This window comes from Aquarana catesbeiana, linkage group LG07, assembly GCF_042186555.1.
Source record: "Aquarana catesbeiana isolate 2022-GZ linkage group LG07, ASM4218655v1, whole genome shotgun sequence".
Taxonomy (NCBI): domain Eukaryota; kingdom Metazoa; phylum Chordata; class Amphibia; order Anura; family Ranidae; genus Aquarana; species Aquarana catesbeiana.
Genome location: NC_133330.1, coordinates 173,493,074 through 173,514,531, shown reverse-complemented (window position 1 = coordinate 173,514,531; position 21,458 = coordinate 173,493,074). Strand labels below are relative to the sequence as shown.

At 43.3% G+C, this 21,458-nt stretch overlaps 1 protein-coding gene across 1 annotated transcript in view; it reads right to left on the bottom strand.

Moving 5' to 3' along the window:
• Positions 1–2,077: 2,077 nt before the first annotated feature.
• IVNS1ABP (influenza virus NS1A binding protein) overlaps positions 2,078–21,458 on the bottom strand; it is a 163,083-nt gene continuing 143,702 nt past the window's right edge. The window contains exons 13-15 of the mRNA XM_073592881.1: positions 15,969–16,100; positions 15,499–15,672; positions 2,078–2,456 (exon numbers count right to left, since the gene is read on the bottom strand). Coding sequence (XP_073448982.1) covers positions 2,194–2,456; positions 15,499–15,672; positions 15,969–16,100 — 569 coding nt within the window. The 3' untranslated portion in view covers positions 2,078–2,193. The remainder of the gene's footprint in view (positions 2,457–15,498; positions 15,673–15,968; positions 16,101–21,458) is intronic.

Genomic DNA, 21,458 nt, shown 5'->3' with positions numbered 1-21,458 from the left:
TTGTCCTAACTTGTCAACCTTATTCTGAAAAAAGGCTAGGTCCCGCATTTCCTTTTTTTCATTACCTTTTCAAGCCACAGTGACAATTAGGGCAGGGTTTTCCATTTCCATAACAGCAGGATACAGATTTAAGCAGCATGAGCCAGGTGTATAAGCAGTCTTCTTGTAACAACATTTTGGAAAGTCATGGAGAGGTGCTGTACTTTGCAGGATCAAAGCATGGGGCGATTTCTGAGAGTTTAAGGATTATTTTCAATATTTCAAAATGTACCAATTGCGAATCCAGTTTTAAAAGGTTAAGTTCACCATTGTAAAAAAATAAATGCACATTTTATTTTTTTCCTGCAAAAAAGAATTGAAGTGCTTTATTTTTTTACTAGGAGCCTGCAAAACATTGCATCCGCTATCAGATCATGGGTGCAATGCAGGGCTCTTGCAGACTGTCAGTGTAAGCTGTCTGCTCATATGGGCAGGCATTTACACACGGACAGGAAGCATCACTGCACAAAACAAAAAAACAAAAAACACTAGCACAAAAAGATGGGAAAAAAAGCCAAATTTTTTTGACACCACATTTTTTACCATACAATTTATTTAAGAACATTACAGTGATAGAAAAAAGTTATATTACAGACATTACTGAAATTGGCTTCTGAAGACAAAAAAAAATAAAAAAAATTATAATTGGCGGATTGCTGGATTTCAGAAAATTTACTTACAAAAACCACCAAGGAATAAATATGCTGCTATCTTCTAAAACAGTGGAAGGGATGAATGGAAAAGAAACGGCAAGTATTAGAGAATCTGAATACTTACATACAGTAATGTAATGTTGTGATTGTAAAAGCCTTCAAAAGAAACACTTTCAAAGATTAAAAAAAAAAATCTTCAGTAATAACATTAGTTGTGCCTCTCATTGTTTGCTTACAAAAAGTAATAAAAAGGCAGTCTGAAAATATTCACCGTTTTGGCATTCCTGCACTTGATAATCAAAATATCAATCTTCAAACTTTAATAAGGCTTTTGAGCACATTCTGTACTAAGAATACACAGAACACTCACATACATTTAAAAACGTCCACCTTCTAGAAACTACTGATTAAAATTCTACAACTCTTTATATTTACAGTACATAATCTATTTGCAGAAAACTGTGGAAAAATAAATCTCAATGATTTTGTCAATTCTGGTTGATGTAATCTTACAGTAAGCACAAAACTACTTAAAAGAAGGTTCTCCAGTTAGCTGCCTTACAAAATGCTCTATTCAGCCCCTGATGTCCGTGGGCCAACGGAACTGTGTATAATGCTCCGAGAGCCAGAGGGAACAAACATATAAGCCCCCCAGTACAGGTGCTACATGCACTGGGGTGTAATATATATGCATAGGCAGCGCATGCCAATTAATACATACCAGTTTCAAAAGAACCTTCTTCAATGCGCATACAAGCTAATTTACAAACCAAATATACAGTATGGAAACCGCTGACTCAAGAGAACATCATGACAGTCTAAAGTAAAATGTATGAGGGATGATCAATAAGTTCAGAGAATCACTCCTGGGTACTTGTGACTTTTTGTTTATAGTCAAGTAAGGTAAGCCATTTTTTGAAACTGTATTCCAATACAGGCTAATATTTTTGGTCACACGTGGCTCGTTCACACATGTGCATTACGGGAACATAAAGTACAATTGTTTTGCGGCAGTTCCATTAATTTTGAATGACATTTCATGGTACAAAGATGTGCGTTCTGATTTATTTTCATGAAATGAGATGCGCTGCAGCCACTGCACTTGGAAATGTGTGCATGGTTGTAACAGACCCATGAGCTTCTTTGCAAATTTTGATAGGTACCCAAAATTCTAGCAGAGCATAAGCAAATCTGACTGAATGTTTCATCATACTTTTGGACCATTTTATATAGGACCTTTTATGCTTTAACATCTGATAGCTATGTAGGGGAAATATTTTCTGATGACTAAAGTATCTTCTGCCAACGTCTGGTTGGAGTACTAAATTGAGTTTCAGCAACGGTGTGCCTTGGGGTGCTGCAAGGACAAATGCAATCAAATTTAAGGGGACTTGGTTAAAAAAAAAAAAAAAAAAAAAAGAAAAAAAGGTGGATGATGGTTTTGTCATTCTCTTTACTTTTTGGTCAGCCCTCGTAAGGTAAAAAAAATTAAACAAAATATCTACCAGGCTTCAGATCTGCACATTTTGGTGTATGAGCTCCATTCATTTATGCTAGTGTTATAAACTTCAATTGTATTCAAAAAATCATTTCCATCAAATCCACCAACAGCAAATATGTTGTTTCCTATAGCTAATAAACCAGCATTGCTTCTCGCAGAATTCATGCTTCCAACCATCTTCCACTCATTTTTCAAAGGGTCATACGATTCCACACAGCTTAGTGCACGAGAGCCATCAAAACCTCCTCCAACAAAAAGTTTACCTGTAAACAAACAAATGAGCTTTTCATCACAAGGTCAAGCAGAATGTCAATACGTCAAGAGTAAAATATTTTGGAATGTAAACCTTTAACCTCCCTGGCGGTATGATTCTTTCGGATTTTAGGTGCTGAAAGCGGTACAATTATTTTGCATGGAAATTTGGCGTTTTATATTGTAGGTCTGTAAATCTTAACAATAACACACTTAAATCTGTCCAAACCAGAGTCTAGTAGATATCCCGGGTATGATAAAGTTTGAAACACAAAAACATAAATTATAATATAATAAATAAAAATAAATAATTTAAAAAAATTAAAAAAAATAGTAATAAAATAAATTTCCCCACAATTCACTATCGCTCAATTCTGCAAGTGTTCTAATTTACTATCGCTGTTTTCTAGCTGGTCTAAAGCCACTTTTGACGTAAAGGGACACTTTTTGGTTGCTATGGACAATCTCCAGTTTCCAGGCCGAAAGAACAGTGTATATCATGTAAAACTGCATGCAGGGCATGGGCCAGAGCACTGGGGACAAAAGGGATGTGAAATCATTTCATACAGTACTGTAATCTGTAAGATTACAGTACTGTATGTGTTATGATTTTGACATTTTTTTGAATTTGCCGCCAGGCTCCGCCCCCGTGCGTCGCGCCGCTCGCAGGGAACGGAGCCTGGCACGGAGAGGCTTCGGAGGAGGACGGAGCCCTCGGACACTGCGGGGGACATCGCAGGATCCCAGGGACAAGGTAAGTAACGCTGCCCCAGGATCCTGCAATGCGATCCCGAGTGTGGCTCGGGGTTACCGCTAATGGGACTGAAATTTAACCCCGAGCCACACTCGGGAAAACCGCCAGGGAGGTTAAGTGGAATTCCAGTCAAAAATGAAAATTTCCCCCAGATTGACATCAAAATCTATATTTAGTTTCTTGAATGGTTGATTAGATACATCTATCTAATCAAGCCAATTAGAACCCCTCCTCTACTGGACTGATAACATTTGAAGTGTTCAGATGACAGTTCCTGCACACTGCCACTTCCGAGATCAGTTGTTGGTCCTGACTATGCCAGCCAGCAATGCTTTCCCTCACTCGCTACCCCCTCCCATTTCCTCCTCTTGTGATGTATGCGTGTCACATGCTCTGTTGGTCCCCAATCTCCCAGCTAGCTCCGCCCCCCACTCAGTTCCACCTATCTTCCCCTCCTCTCACTTTCCTTTTAATGAATGAGGAGGATAGAAGAGAATGCACACACTCACCAGCCGCTCTGTGCACGCACCTGCAGCGTGTGCCCGGAGCATAAGCAAGTGCATGATGGGTGCGAAGACCGCCGGGCAACCGCGATCGCTCGTGACAGAGGAAGAACCAGGATCTGACACAGATCCTGGTTCTTCCTCTGTCACGAGCGATCTCTCAGGGGAGAGGAGACAGATTGTGTGTTCATACTAAGTATGAACACCAATCTCTCTCTTCCCCTAGTCAGTCCTATCCCCCCTACAGTTAGAACACACCCAATGAACAGTTAACCCCTTGATTTCCCCCTAGCATTAACCCCCTCCCTGCCAGTTTTTTTCCTAAATTGTTGCTCTTTTGTTTATAGCGCAAAAAAATAAAAACCGCAGGTGATTAAACATCACCAAAATAAAGCTCTATTTGTGGGAAAAAAAGGATAGTTGTGGATAGACTTAGGAAAGAACACTCATCGGGTTTATATTTAGCATGGTGACCTCACTGGAGATTTCAACTCACGTTCGGTCCCTGTTAAAGCAAGACAAGACATATGGGGACAGGAATACAGAGTAACACTTCCTTAATTTAGTGGAAAAAAAAAAAAGTGTTTACACGCAGCGTGTGTCACTACTGAAGAACATTTCTAATTGCATTGTGTCCTAAAAATTAACAGACCCTGTCCAATAAAAACACCATCCGCAATAAAACCTGATACCTTATTTAAGCTTGAGGTTGGAGGGGGTGGCTGAGATGCATTTTTACCACCCCCAACTGCTCCCCCCCCCCCCCCCCCCCCTTAGGAGCACATACACTCACCAGCCACTTTATTACCCATAGGTACACCTGTTCAATTGCTTCATAACACAAATTGCTAATCAGCCAATTACAAGGCAGCAATTCAACGCTTCTAGACGTGGTGAAGATGACTTGCTGAAGTTCAAACCGAGCATCAGAATGAGGAAGAAAGGGGATTTAAGTGACTTTGAACGTGTCATGGTTGTTGGTGCCAGACAGGCTGGTCTTGAGTATTTAAAAAAAACTGCTGAGCTAATGGGATTTTCTCGCACAACCATCTCTATAGGGTTTACAGAATAGTCTGAAAAAGAGAATATCCAGTGAGCGGCAGTTGGGTGGATGAAAATGCCTTGATGTCAGAGGAGAATGGGCAGGCTGGTTCGCAATGATAGAAAGGCAACATTAACTCAAATAACCACTCGTTACAACCAAGGTATGCAGAATACCATCTCTGAACGCACAACACATCGAATCTCAAAGCAGATGGGCCACAGCAGCGGAAGACCACAACAGGTGCCACACTTGTGAGCGAACAGGAAACTGAGGCTACAATTCACACAGGCTCACCAAAATGGGACGATAGAATATTTGGAAAAACATTGCCTAGGCTGAAGAGTCTCAATTTCAGCTGTGACATTTAGATGGTAGGGTCAGAATTTGGCGTAAACATGGAAAGCATGGCTCCATTCTGCCTTGTATCAACGGCTCAGGCTGATGGTGGTGTAATGATGCAGGGGATATTTTCTTAGCACACATTGGACCCCTTAGCATCAACTGATCATCAATTAACGCCCCAGCCTACCTGAGTATACCTGTCCATCCCTTTATGACTACAGTGTACCCATCTTTTGATGGCTACTTCCAGCAGGATAATGCACCATGTCAAAAAGCTCAAATCTTCTCACCACTTAATGTTTGAACACGACAATGAGTTCACTGTACTCCAATGGCCTCCACAGTAACCAGTTCTCAATCCAACAGAGCAATGGTTCTCAACCTCGGTCCTAAAGCACCCCCAATAGGCCATGTTTTCAGGTTTTCCTTTACTTTGCACAGCTGCTTTAAATCAATATCAATGGTATTTATAAGAGCTATTTTATCTAAGGGAAGTTCCCAAAACATGGCCTGTTGGGGGTACTTAAGGACTGAGAACCACTGCAAAAGAGCACCTTTGGGATGTGGTGGAATGGGAGAGTCACATAATGGATGTGCAGCTGACAAATCTGCAGCAACTGCATGATGCTTTCATGTCAATATGGACCAAAATCTCTCAGGAAAGTTTCCAACACCTTTTTGAATCTATGCCATGAAGAATTAAGGCAGTTCTGAAGGCAAAATGGGGTCCAACCCAGTACTAGCAAGGTGTACCTAATAAAGTGTCTGGTGAGTGTATATCCTCTCATTCAACTGAATGTGGATGGTTTAGGTTTTTAGGATTAAAACAAGCAGTGAAGTAGACAACATAATGCCTCCTCACCACCTGTCAGAGACAGTTCTGCAGAGGCTGCACAATGGCACAACTTACTAAAACACTTTCGTTTTTGACCACGTTTCAAATCGCTTACACTTAACCCTTTCAATTGAAGTAGATCAAAACTGTCCTAGGTCAGATTAAGTTATTCTCACCTGATCCCACATAGGGATCTGTGCATAAAATGGCTGTCGGGGTAAACACTCATCTCACAAAGGCTACCTGACTACCAGAAAAATCCCCCTGAGGATGAATAGGATAGAATATCCTTCAAGGAGTGCAACCATATTTCCTGAAAATGCACAGAGAACAAAGTTTCAATTCCATCAAGTAACAATGTATAACAAGGGCAACGCCTACTTCATATTTGTTATATTACCATTCACACAATATATAATTAAAAAAAAATCAGCTTACCCTTTTTAGATACTTTTATGGAAGCTCTGGAAAACTCCAGTACTTAAAAAACCCTACTTAGTTCTTGAGAGGGTTGGGGAAGGTGTATTTGCCATTAACCCTATCTGTACTGGCAGATCATTAGGAGTTGTAAACTAGATTAGAACATTATCTGCTCTAACAAAGGGTTAGAAATAGAGAGAATCGCTGTACTAACGTCAGATAGATAGCGGCTCCTCTTGAGCCGTCAGTTTTTTTCATTCAGCCCTGCTGAGTTGAACAATAAAACAAATACCGGTGTGTACGAGGCATAAGACTTTCTATTGTGACAGATTAACACAGAACTAAAGCAAGCCATAGACTGTTCAAATCTCAGCCAGTCCAGCAGGAACCAGCCAAGATTTGAACCGTGTAAGGGCAGGCTGAATGTACAAAGTTGATTGATTAACTTGGGTACAAACAGCCTGCTGGATTTACTTGTGATTATCGCTAGCGGCTGCTAAAGCTGCTAGAAATAATCACTGTCTTCTCCAGGCAGGAATGACTTCTATTGCCCGGAGAGGACAATGTCTCGGTAGGAAGGATTCCCACATCAACCCTGTCTGTGTTGATGACGGGAATCCTGCAAAATTTGGTTGCAGAAAAAAAAAAGTGCACCGTCTTTGGCCTGCTTAGCCAATACTTTGTAGAACCACCTTTCACTGCACTCACAGCTGCAAGTGTTTTGGGGATGTCTATACCAGCTTTGCATACCTAGAGTGAAATTTTTGCCCATTCTTCTTGGCAAAATAGCTCAAGCTCTGTAGGATTGTATGGAGAGTGCGTGAACAGCAATTTTCAAGTCTCCCAATTGAGAATCTGTGGCAATTTAGGTCTGGACTTTGACTGGGCCATTCTAGCACATGAATATGCTTTGATCTAAACCATTCCATTGTAGCTCTGGCTGTATGTTTAGGGTCTTTGTCCTGCTGGAAGGTGAACCTCCGCCCCAGTCTCAAGTCTTTTGCAGACTAACAAGTTTTCTTCTAAGATTCCCATCGATTCTGACCAGCTTCCCTGTCCCTGCTGAAGAAAAGAATCCCCACAACATGATGCTGCCACCATGTTTCACAGTGGGGATGGTGTGTTCAGGGTGATTTTGTGTTTGTTTTCCACCACACAGGGTTTTGCTTTTAGGCCAAAAAGTTAAATTATGGTCTCATCTGACCAGAGCACCTTCTTCCACATGTTTGCTGTATCCCCCAGACATGTGGAGTGCACGACTAATAGTTGTCCTGTGGACAGATTCTCCCACCTGAGCAGTGGATCTCTGCAGCCCCTTCAGAGTTACCATGGGCCTCTTGGCTGCTTCTCCGATTAATGCTCTCCTTGCCCGGCAGCCATGTCTTGGTAGGTTTGCAGTTGTGCCATACTCTTTCCATTTTTGGATGATGGATTGAACAGCGCTCCGTGAGATGTTCAAAGCCTGGAATATTTTTTTTTTTTATAACCTAACCCTGCTAACTTCTTCAGAACATAATCCCTGACCTGCCTGGTGTGCTCCTTGGCCTTCACAGAACAGCTGTATTTATACTTATTAAATTATACACGGGTGGACTATTTACTAATTAGGCGACTTCTGAAGGCAATTGGTTCCACTAGATTTTAGTTAGGGGTATCAGAGTAAAGGGGGCTGAATACAATTGCAAACCACACTTTTCACATATTTGTAAAAAAAAAATTGAAAACCATTTATCATTTTCCTTCCACTTCATAATTATATGCCACTTTGTGTTGGTCCACCACATAAAATCCCAATAAAATACATGTACGTTTTTGGTTCTAACATGACAAAATGTGGAAAATTTCAGGCGTATGAATACTTTTTCGAGGCACTGTATACAGACCCCATTGAGTCATCAGAGCATTTCCTGCTACTGCCAGATGATTTTTTTGCATCTGGAGACAAGACTGTTCAGCATGCAGTTGTACCAGATCCCGTGCTGGGTCTGTGCTAGGACTGAGGAGATCCTGGAGTGTGCTGGGTGCGCCAGGGCTATTTTTCTGGCGGCATGTGCAGGAACTCCGTTCTGGCACCTGCGCCGATGGACACTGGCCCATTCACATGTGCTTTGATTTCTGAAGAGTGAACTGTATTTAGATCACAATTCAGAGAGAATTTGAGAGGATGTGAGCAGGTGTTGTATCGCCTCCACACTTTCTGCTTTTACCGCTTGAACTCCACACTGCACGTGGTTTCGGGGCGAATTCAGAGTGCTGACATTTACTTGAATAGATCATATACACATGTGTTTGAGCGATGAGGTGCACACCCTAATGCAATAGGCTGCGTACACCTATGTTCCCATACCACCTATCATAGCAAGATATCTTTGAGGGTGGAGGCATGTCAGCATCGTGACGTTGTTCAACGGGATCCTTATCAGCTTACCTGCTAAGGGGTTGATCCAGTGATGTAGAAGGAACCACATTTTATAGAACTCCAGAATGATTAATCAGGAAACAAGAAATATCCAATTATAGGTTTTTCCAGAAAGTGGGAAAATTAAACTAACCCCAGAACTGGAAGGCCGATTCACCAAGCCAGGAACTACCTGATTCTCAGTGGCAAACAATGCAGTCTGTTTAGAAACCTGATCAACTTGTCTCATGACAGCAGAGATCTAAAAAAAAGTCTGGGAATGAGACCAACAAAAAGGGGCCTCCCTGTAGTGGGAGCGATCTAACACAGAGCTCTCTTGCAACAGGGAGTTACCAAAGAAAGGAGAATGAATACCCTGTAGATTCTTCTGCTGAAGCATTCTGGTTTAAGTTGCCTGCAGACAATGAGAGGACTCCAGAGACAATTTCTGACCATACAGGATCCAACCGAACATCTGGGCAATCACACCAATATACCATGCAGATGGCCAGAGAACTTGGTAGCTGAGATGTACATAACTCAGGAGTAAAGCAACCAAAGAGAAGACTTAGTAGACCTTTCAGTAGACTCCTTTACACTAAGGCAGTTGGTGCCCTTGCCTTCAGTTATATCCTCGATTAGACTGTCTAAAGTTGGTCCAAAGATGCATTGTTCTTCAAAAGGCCAAGCAGGTCAGGTACTGCTTGGATATAAAGCCATTAGTCCAGCAATTTAACAAAAGGGCTCTGCAGATATGTACTAACAAAAAAAACCATATGGATGATAAGCTGAGATGCTTCAAGCAGGCCATCACAACTGAAGCAAAAAGCGGCTCCACTAACATGTGGAAACTTCTTTTGAGGGACTTTGAACAGTCTGACATCAGTTGACAAAGTTATGACCAGAATAGGGTGGAGGGCGGGGCCTGCCAGGGATTTCAACTGCTGATCAGTATAATCAAGGCATCACAACATACATACAGTATGAAAAAAAATGCAGCTTCCCTGCAGCACAACACAAAAGTGAATGAAATGTGAGTTGTAGTGCACTGCGTTGATCAAAAGTGGTGGTGAATTTTTCATGTTGAAGCTGATTATGAAAGGACAATTTAATATTTCAGGGGGATGGATATACCAATTAGAGTGGATAAATGAAGATAACCACATCCCAGAAATTGTATCATACAAAAACAAACAGTTGGGTCATTCAAGGACATCACCACATCTGTTATATTAAAAAAGGGGATATTAGAAAAGGTAGAATTTTTTGTTTTTTTAAAATAACAAACATGCTATACTAACCTGCTCTGTGTAAAGGTTTTGCACAGAGCAGCCCCTATCCTGTCCTTCTCGGGTTCCATGCAACGCTCCTGGCTCCACCTCTCCTCTGAGTGCCCCAATAGCAAGCCGCTTGCCATGGGTGCACTCGTGCATGCTCGCTCCCAAACCCCGCTCTGTGTGTACATAAGACCCCCGACTCCCTCTTCATTGGCCAAGATTGACAGCCGCGAGAGGCAATGGTTGCCCCTGCTGTCTCTCTGCTGACGAGGAGGCAGAGACCCGGGAGAGCAACCTATCTTGTGCACATTGCTGGATCGCGATCAGGTCTGCATTAATGTCACAAAATCATCATTAATTGTTTCTACTCGCATAAAACAGATTAAAATGTCATTTTGGTGCCAAATGTCTGAATTTGACACATTACAGAGCTTCCTTCAGTAATGAATCACAAAATGGTATTTTTGACTTTCCATAAAATCCATTTCTCAGAGTTCATTGACAGACACAGCGCTCCATTATTCAGAACCATAGGGTTATATCACCTCCTACAGGAGGCAGAAAAAAAAGACTTGCCTACGCCTATGGGCAGTCCTAGGTGATATACAACCCCCTCTCTCCTAAAGGCCTTCAGTTTAGTAACAAGCAGTGTCAGAAACATCAAAACTCCTTTGAGGGGTGGGTGCTGTGTCTGTCAAGGAACTCAGAAAAAAATTGATTTTACGGTAAGTCAAAAATCCCATTTTCTCTTTCGTTCATTGACTGACACAGCGCTCCATTATTCAGAACCATAGGGACGTTCCAAAGCAGTGCCAAACATGAGGGGTGGGACAACGAAAAATCCCAAAGCTAGCACAAGAGCCAACCAGGTAACAGGAGCTCACAGAAACAAACTGGAGCCCAACCTGAACAATACCCCTTCAAGAGGAAATAGACCCTCTAAACAGCAGCCTGCAACACCTTGCGGCCAAAAGCATCCTCAGATGCCAGCACAGCCACATTGCACAATTTTGTGAAAGTGTACACCGACGACCAAGTGGCTGCCTTGCAAGCCAGCTGACGCCTGATGATGGAAGGCCCAAGAAGCAATAAACAGTTAAGTAAAATGTGCTGTAACAGGGAAAGGAGGAACCCAACCCCTGATAGAATAGACCAGAGTCATTGTCTGTCTGAGCCATCTAGAAAGGTTGCAGAAGAAGCAGACAGCCCCCTTTTTGGCCCATCTGCAATCACAAAAACAGTAAATCTGATCTCCGAAAAGGCCCTGTGACTGCCAAATACACCCGAATCGTCCGAACACATCCAGGGCATGTAAGGTAAATCCCTTAGGACATTTTGACCTGGGACACAGAGAGGGCAATACAACGTCCTTAATCAAAAGGAATCAGAGGAGGGAACCATGGGCAAGGGCGAAGAACCACTTAATCTCTGTGGATCACCAGGTAAGGAGTACGACAAGTAACGCCTACAGTTCCGACACTCTGCGAGCAGAGGTGATAGCAACAAAAAAGCCACCTACTGGGACAGAGCAAGCAGAAGAACCTCCCGAATATTTTCAGAGGGAGAACTGAACGCACCAAGAGTAGATCCCACGTCGGTAGAAGCGAACGCACCGGTGGAGGCAGATGTCGAACCCCTTAATTAAGAGTATGCATCAGGGAGTGCAAGACCAGGGGATGCTATCCATGTCCGGTGGTAACTCTTCCCAGAGGAAGGCTTCCTAGCCTTCAGTAGCATCATAACTTCAGCACCTGGCTCATAACAGCCAGGCCTTCAAAAACCAGCGACTGAAGCAGGATGGAAGATCGGCCCTTGGCAAAGTAGAACCTCCCTGAGAGGCAGTCGCCAAGGGATGTCAGCAACCAAGCACACCAGGTCGGCATACTAAGACCGACAAGACCATCCGGGCCCACTAGAATGACAGGAATCCCTTCAACCTCGATCCTGCGCAAAAGCTGCGGCAGAATCTTGAGGAGCAGAAGAGTAGATCCGACTATACCGGCCCCACCAGAGCGTCTGCAGTGTCCACCAGAGGAGCCTGTGACCTTGCCAAAAACCTCAGTACCGTTCCGCTAAGCCAGGACGCCAACAGGTCTACCTCGGGAGTGCCCCATCGGAGACATATCCGATGAAACATGTCCTGGTGAAGGGACCACCCCGTGGACCAACACTAGCCGACTGAGGCAACCGCCTGGCATTTTTCTACTCCTGGAATGCATATGGCGGAGAGGGCCGGAACAAGGTGTTCTTCCCACTGGAGGATGCTGGCTACTGTCAGGGCTGCCAACACACTCTTTGTTCTTTGTGATTGACACAGACCACTGCTGTGACATCGTCCATACCCGGAGCCCCTGAAGTCGTCCTCAATGATCCATACATAGTCTGATTGCTCTAAGCCCCAGGATATCGATCGGCAGTCCGGATTCCTCCAGTGTCCACCGACCCTGAGCAGAACCCAGTCCCAGGACACCTCCCCACCCGGGCAGACTGGCATTGGTGGTGACCACTGTCCAATACAAGGGGAGAAAGGATGTGCCCTGCCAAAATCCCGGAGAGAGAAACCACCAGACCAGGGACCCCTGGTTTTCTGGCTCAGCCGAATCCGATAGCCCAGAGACCTGGGGCACTTTTATGCCAGAATCTCACTTGAAAGGAGCTTGTATGGAACTGCGCAAATGGAACCGCCTCGAAGGTAGATACCATGCAGGACCGCAGGAAGGCCCACCTGTGAGACAACAGTAGTTGAAATGCAGCATGCAACTTCTGGAGTTTGTCCAGAGGAAGAAACACTCTGGCCGGAGATGAAACCAGAGTCAGGCACAGATAATCCCATTTTCTGGAAGGAAGCAGACTTCAGGTAGTAAAGGAGCCAACTGAAAACTGAGTTCTGTATAGTAAGCTACGTCGCACCTCAGGGTAGCTGAGGACACTGCTCGCAGTAGATTCTCCAAGGAGCCTAGGACCGCAATCCCCCACTTATGTAACCTTGCCAGAACTGGGGCCAGCACCTTTGTGAGTACACGAGGGGTGGAGGCGAGACCAAAAGTTAACACAGCGAGCTGAAAATGCTCTTTTCCCACAGTAAAATTGGAGGAAGTGTTGGGCACATATTGAAGTGCGTAAATAAGCATCCGTGATGTCGACAGAAGCCCGAAAGTCCCTGTGATGAAGGGACGCCATCACTGTGTGGATGGACTCCATTCTGTACCCACTGGAACCAGGACAAGCACACCCTGAAGCAACAGGGCTTGCACAGCCCCAAGGAGAACTGCCAACAGTCCGGTGACAGACGCCAATTGGAAGGAAAAAACCTTTTCGTGGTTCAAGGCCAGAACACCAGGACATAGGTAAGGGCGTGCCTTCATGCTGAAGGCTTTGTCCGTGGGTCTAGGGAGCCCCGCTCTCCAGACCAGGTCCATTGCGTCCCGATAAGAAGGACCACTGCTACAAGGCCCTTTTGCCCATTTCAGACTGTGGAAGACATTTACACTTCCCTCCTGTGAAACTCTTAACAATGTCATCCAGGGTAGCCCCAAACAGACAATTGCCTTGAAATGGTAACCCAGTCAGAGCTTTTTTAGAAGCCCAGTCCGCAGACCAACACTTAAGCCCCAATACATGTCTAAGCACCACTGCAGAAAGAGAGACTAGCAACTAAGGGAACTGCGTCCAAGAGGCATCGCATACAAACTGCAGCCCCCAGAGCAACTGGTCCACCCATTCAGCGAAAGCAGAGGGAATCTGCTCTCCCTCCAGCTATGTCAGCTGGATCCTTAAAAAGCCAGAGATTCCTCTACCAGAATCATAGTCGCCTTGCGCAATCTAGAGACAGGGGGATCGACTACTGGTGGAACAGTCCACTCTTTAAGGAGGAACCCCAGAAAGGGGTAACTCACAGCGAAATGTCTTTGGAACCACAAAGGAACGCTTTGGACACTCCCAGTCTTTACGAACAAATATTCCAAAATAGGAGGGAGAAGGGACAGTTTATGTGTGCCAAGGGGACCAGCACCTCTGGCATAGCCACAGCTGCATCCTTTAAAGTTTCCCGCACAGATGTAAAAAGGGAGACAACCAGCACCTTCTTGTGCGCCACTGCAGATGTGAAGGAACAACCTCACTGACAGGACAGGGAGTGTGGCCACCAACCCCGCAAGATGGGCCACATCCATGACGGCAGAGCCACACATAGGATCAGTCAAGACCGATGAGGCAGGGAAGGGCGCCAGAGTGTCCGAAGCACCTAAGCCGGAGGCCTGGGCCTCACCCGGGGAAGGGGGGGATTGTGGAGAAGAACCCCAGAGGGACCGACCACCCCAGGGAGTACCCGCGCCCCACATCTTTCCAAGGAAGGAGAGGGGGGCCCCTTAACGCTCCAGCGACTGCGCGGGTAATGCTCCCAGACAGAATTCCTCACCACCAAAGTGGGGGGCTGTCGGCCATGAGGAACGCTGCGACACAGGCCGAGACTCGGTCGTATGCAACCTCGCGAGAGGTTTAACTCGCAGAGCCAGCCCCTGTCCAGTGGGGCAATGTCGCAGCTGACCTAGTGCGTAGTTGCAGTCTGCACATGCTCGCTGGCCAGACAGGGGAGTCCACTGGATCTTCGTGTCCAGCCCGTTGCCCAGTCCGGCAGTTGATTGTAGAACTCACAGGAAAAAATCCAAGAGTAAAAAAAAAGTAGCTTAAAAAGCAAAAAATAATTAACCAGGACCAGAGATGCCAGCAGTGAACTAGGTCCTTACTCCTGACTAGGCAGAAAAAAAACTGAAGGCCTTTAGCAGAGAGGGGGGTGTATATCATCTAGGACTGCCCATAGGTTGCCCACATTTTAGTTTTAATATTAAAGTTTGTGAATGAACATATTTGATCTTGTATGTTTTATATTATTTGACAATGGTCATTTATACAGATCATGACTGGTGACACTCTTGAGTGCAGTGTATTTTTCTTTTGTTTTTTATTATTTTTGTGCATACCTAGAGCCAATATGGTAGTTCTAACAATTTAATTCTTGGTTTAAGGTGGATTTGGTGGCAGCTATGACATACATGGTACATATATTTAAATACACCATTTCAAACATAAAGCATTTTTAACTTTGGTGCCTGCTCTGACCCACCATGTTTTTCCACTGTATGTGATTGCTATTCCTGGTTTATACAACATCACTAAAGCCTGCCCTAAACGAAAATCATTTAAAACAGATGTTTCCCTCATTGACATGACAGGTTTACCTTGTCTGTCTAAACCACAAAAATTGTTATGAGGTTTGCAGTAAAAAAAAAAAAAATTGAACTGATCTGCTTTTATTTTTAGTTCATGTAAAACTTGTTTACATACATCCAGTCACATCTTAGTATCGCTTTACCGTGCATAATATTTATAGCTACAGTCTGAAGCTAGTGATTGTGGAACTAGTGCTACCAAACCCCAGCTGGTTTCAGTTCAGTTTTTAAACCTATAAAAAAGGTCTTACCATTATAAACGGCAACTCCAGCACCGCGGCGAGCAACATTCATAGGCGCTACTACGGTCCAAGTATCATTTTCAGGATTGTACCGCTCTACTAAATTTAAACAGTTCCATGATTCTGCACCTCCAATGATGTACATATGATTGTCCAGCTCACAAACTGCAGATTGGTGCCTTCCTGTAGTATTTGGAATAGTAGAGTACAAAAAATAAGCCTATTCTTTCTAATAAATATTACCACTTAGAATTATGATATAAAACTGCTACAGCTTACACAGTGGGCATATTCTACAACTATAGCCAAAAAGCACCAGCACACTGTATAAAGGATACATTGGTTATTGTAAAAAATATGGCTGATCTTAAACACCATTGGTTCTACAGAAAATAAACAAAAAACTATTTACAAAGAGGAAAAAAAAAAATGACAGAAAAGGGTGGAAGGGGACGGACTATAAAATATTTAACACGTACGGATGTTAAGTTGAGCACAGCTTGTCCATGACCTTGACAAAGGTTCAAACACATCACAATTTTTAAGTCCTTTTTGGCCACAAGGATCTGACCCTCCAATAATATATAACTTTCCATTGAGGGCACAAACACCTAAAAAAAAAAAAAAAAAATTAAAATCTGTAGTAGGAGAAAAATAATATTTTACAATGCAAATATGAAAACCAGTTTATAATGTATATATACCCAAAAAACTATCTAATGCCCCGGTGTATATATACCCAAAAAACTATTCGGCTATATTAATTCTCTGATTGGTGGCTTCCTCAAATGAGGCCCTACCGAACGGAGGTACCCGCATCAGGAGGCACAAACATATTTCAGACAGCTAAACGAATTTTAGAGATATGTTTTAAAAATACATCTGACACACCCTTGCAGCTGATTCCTAATGCCCCACTTTGGTTTAACCCACGTCTGAAGAAATTTCTTAAATTGGAAGATGGCTACAAATGGGCCCAGTATGGGATTAAATATCTCCAGCAGATATATGATATAGGCAGATTAAAATCATTTGCACAATCACAAACAGAGCTGGGGATACCTACTACTTGGCGTTTTCAATATACTAGATTACAACATGCAGCACAATGTTAGTTTTGGGTTGGACCAATCACTTGCGAATACGTCCCTGGAGAAGCTCTTACTAAGACTGCAACATTCTAAACTTATATCAGGTTATTATTCCACTGTAATATGCTTTGAGAGTAGAAAAATCTCAGAGGATTAGGGACAGATGGTTCACCATTATACCGGAAATGACAGATGAACTGTGGGAGGAGGTGTTTAACCACTTGCCGACCGGGCCATAGCCGAAAGACGGCAGCAGCGCGGTTGGCTAGTTCTGGGTGGACGTCCATGGACGTCATCCCAAAATTTTGCTCTCGCGCTCCCCCTGGGGCGCGTACCCGAGAACTTCCGTGACCGCCGGGTCCAGAGGACCCGACGCATCATGGTAAACGGCCGCTGATCGCGGCCGTTTACCATGTGATCGCTCCGTCAAATGACGGAGCGATCACATGTCAACAAACCGGCGTCATGTCATGACGCTGGTTCCTCCCTCCCCTCTCTGTACTGATCGGTACAGTGCGAGGGGAGAGGGGGAGGGATCGGATGGCAGCACCGCTGTGGGCTGCATGTGTAGTGCCCACAGCGGTGCTCAGTGACAATTGCAGTCACATCCATCCATCCCTGCAATATACCCTGCAACACTCTGCAATATATCCTGCAACACTCTGCAATATATCCTGCAACACTCTGCAATATACCCGGCACTCCTCTGCAATATACCCGGCACTCCTCTGCAATATACCCGGCACTCCTCTGCAATATACCCAGCAATACCCTGCAATATACCCAGCAATACACCCGGCAATACCCTGCAATATACCCCGCAATACTCTGCAACACCCCGCAATTTTTAACCAGTTCCCACCAGCCGTCATATGACGTCCTTGACTTTGAGCAGGGATATCTGAATGATGCCTGCAGCTACAGGTATCATTCAGATATCAGCTTTTTCAGCCGGCGATTCCCTACACCATAAGAATGATCATAGCGGCTGTTCCACTGCTTGATCATTCATATGGGAGGCGAGAGGGGACGCCCCCCCCTTCCCGCCACTCTCCAGTGCTTCTACCGACTCACCGCTACGATCGAAGCCAGGATCTTTTTTTTTTTTTTTTCAGGCTTCCCAGCCTAGAGGTGGGATGTGGGGTCTTATTGACCCCATATCTCACTGTAAAGAGGACCTGTCATGCCATATTCCTATTACAAGGATGTTTACATTCCTTGTAATAGAAATAAAAGTGATCAAAAATTTTTTTGGGGGAAAAAAAAGTGTCAAACTAAAATAAATAAAGTAAAATGAACAATAAAAAAAAAAAAAAAAATTTTAAAGCGCCCCTGTCCGTGTGCTCGCATGCACATACGCAAGTCCCGCCCACATATGAAAACGGTGTTCAAACCACACGTGAGGTATCACTGCGAACGTTGGAGCGAGAGCAATAATTTTGGCCCTAGATTTCCTCTGTAACTCAAAACATGTAACCAGTAAAAAATTTTAAAGCGTCACCTATGGGGATTTTTAAGTAGCGAAGTTTGGCACCATTCCACGAGCGTGTGCCATTTTGAAGGGTGACATGTTAGGTATCTATTTACTCGGCGTAACTTCATCTTTCACATTATGAAAAAACATTGGGCTATCTTTACTGTTTTGTTTTTTTTTTAAAGCACAAAACTGTTTTTTTTCCCCAAAAAAACGTGTTCGAAAAATTGCTGCGCAAATACCATGCGAGATAAAACGTTGCAACAACCGCCATTGTATTCTCTAGGGTCTTTGCTAAAAAAAAATATATATATAATGTTTTGGGGTTCTATGTAATTTTCTAGCAAATAAATGATTATTTTTACATGTAGGAGAGAAATGTCAGAATTGGCCTGGGTGCTCCAGAACGCCTGGAGGTGCTCCCTGCATGTTGGGTCTCTGTATGTGGCCAGGCTGTGTAAAGGTCTCACACATGTGGTATCGCCGTACTCGGGAGTAATAGCAGAATGTGTTTCGGGGTGTAATTTGTTGTATGCATATGCTGTGTGTGAGAAATAACCTTCTAATATGACAATTTTGTGAAAAAAAAAAAAAAAAAAGAAAAAAATCTTAATTTTGCAAAGAATTGTGGCAAAAGATGACAATTTCAAAAAAACTCACCATGCATCTTTTCAAATACCTTGGAATGTCTTCTTTCCAAAAGGGGGTAATTTGGGGGGTATTTGTACTTTTCTGGCATGTTAGGGTCTCAAGAAATGAGATAGGCCGTCAGTACTTCAGGTGTGATCAATTTTCAGATATTGGCACCATAGCTTTTGGACTCTCTAACATTCACAAAGACCAAATAATATACACCAAGTTGTACTTATTTTTACCAAAGATATGTAGCAGTATAAATTTTGGCCAAAATTCACGAAGAAAAATTACTAATTTGCTAAATTTTATAACAGAAACAAAGAAAAATTCATTTTTTTACCAAATTTTAAGTCTTTTTTCTTTTATAGCGCAAAAAATAAAAAACCCAACGGTGATTAAATACCACCAAAAGAAAGCTCTATTTGTGTGAAAAAAAGAACAAAAATTTCATGTGGGTACAGTGTTGTAAGACTGAGTAATTGTCATTCAAAATGTGAGAGCTCCGAAAGCTGAAAATTGGTCTGGTTAGGAAAGGGGTTTAAGTGCCCAGTGGTCAAGTGGTTAATTCCTATGTGGACACGGTTATCTCTGCCAGAGACAAGATGATCCAGTCGAGACCAAAAATCTAAACCAAATGTATTATACTCCTCTTAGATGGTTTAACTGCTTGCCGACCAGCCCCCGTCATTATACTGCGGCAGGTCGGCACGTTCCCGCGAACCATCGTAGCCTTACGTTGGCCCTTAAAGCGGGGATAGCAGGCGTGCGCCCTCTGCACTTGGGGGGGGGGGGGGGGGGGGGGGGGGGGTGTGCCGATGCACATGGCTGGCAGCCAGATAAGGGATGTGTGTGTGTAAACACACATCCCTGTTCTGTGAGGAGAGACAGATCGTGTGTCCCTACTAGCTAGGAACAACGATCTGTCATCTCCACTAGTCAGTACCATCCCCCTACAGTTAGAACACATGAGGGAACAGTTAACCCCTTGATCGCCCCCTAGTGTTAACACCTTCCCTGCCAGTGACATTTACACAGTAATCAGTGCATTTTTATAGCACTGATCCCTGTATAAATGTCAATGGTCCCAAAAACGTGTCAAAAGTGTCTGATCTGTCCTCCATAATGTTGCAGTTCCAATAAAAATCGCTGATCACAGCCATTACTAGTAAAAAAATAATAAAAAAAAAATTACAAAAATGCCATAAATTGTTCCCCTATTTTGTAGACACTATAACTTTTGCGCAAACCAATCATTAAACGCTTATTGCGATTTTTATTACCAAAAGTATGTAGAATACATATTGGCCTAAACGGAGAAAAAAAATTAGCTTTTTTTTAAAAAAAAAGATTGGGGATACTTATAGCAAAAAGTACAAAAGAGTGTTTTTTTTTCAAAATTGTCACTGTTTTTCTGTTTATAGTGGAAAAAATAAAAACCGCAGAGATGATCAAATACCACCAAAAGAAAGCTCTAATTGTGGGTAAAAAAAGGACATCAATTTTGTTTGGGTACAGCGTCGCATGACCGCGCAATTATCAGTTAAAGCGACGGAGTGCCATATCGCAAAAAGTGGCCTGGTCATTGAGCAGCCAAATCTTCCGGGGCTGAAGTGGGTAAAATGGGGAAGAGGGAGAACCCAATATTCCATAAGTGTCTGATAGCTGAAGGATCATTCCTGCATATGCTATGGGAGTGCAATAGGGTCCGCCCTCTTTGGTCCCAGGTCACTCAGTTTATAAGGGATACATTTGATCTCCTGAACACATGCAGTCCAATGGTTGGGCTTTTGGGGATAACAGAGGAGGAGCTGATGGACAAAAAAAGGTTTCACGATTTTTTTTCATGTCCGTAAGTTAATTGCTATACATTTCCTTACATTATCGGCCTGGAAATCCTTGGTCAACGCTAATGTTCCCTTATACAGAATGACTTGTGATGCTAGGGGGTGTCCAAAAAAAATTTACCAGAATTTGGGCCAGATCGGTAGAATCCATGGAAACAGTGGCTGACAGCCCTTAACCAGGGAAGACCATAGATTCTGGGATGCCGTATGCTTTCACTCAACTTGATCTGGGAACTCAGATAAAATCTGCTAGTATTAAATAATATATGGTGTAAGGTAGTAGCTCACTCTGAATTCATTGGGGAGTTATACTCTTAAGTTTTTGTTTCTTTTATGTTATTTTTTGATGTTCTGGACTGACAAAAAAAAAAAAAGAGCTTAATGTACGCATGCTGCTATCTGTAAAGGATGTATGGAATAATCATATAGTGTTGGAATGGAGTTTTCTCTGATTCTGTATATTTAAGTTCAGTAATCTGCTTTGTGCATATGGCAAATAAAAACCAAAAAAAAAAAAAAAACTTTCTTCCTCATTCAGCAGTGGGTGGGGAGTCTGGGCTTACACTGTGTGAGAGTTGATTGGAGGAAGGGCACACACACCACCACCCTTTACACAGGCAGAGTAACGAAGGAACATGCAGAGCTGTAGTCTGAATAGACCAGTTCTCTGCTAATCTACCTTTAAGCTCCCTCTCTGACACAAATTTTCAGCTGCTGTTATCTCTTGTGTCGGAGAGCTTGTCAGAAGTGACTCATGCCAATAACAGAGGAACGGAGCACCAGAGACAAACAGCACTTAGAGCTTGGAGAGAGATAAACACTACAGATATGTGCCTAGGTCAGATTTCACAAATGGGGTATACAACCACTTTAACCACTTCAGCCCTGGGAAAATTTACCCACTTTCTGACCAGGCCATTTTTT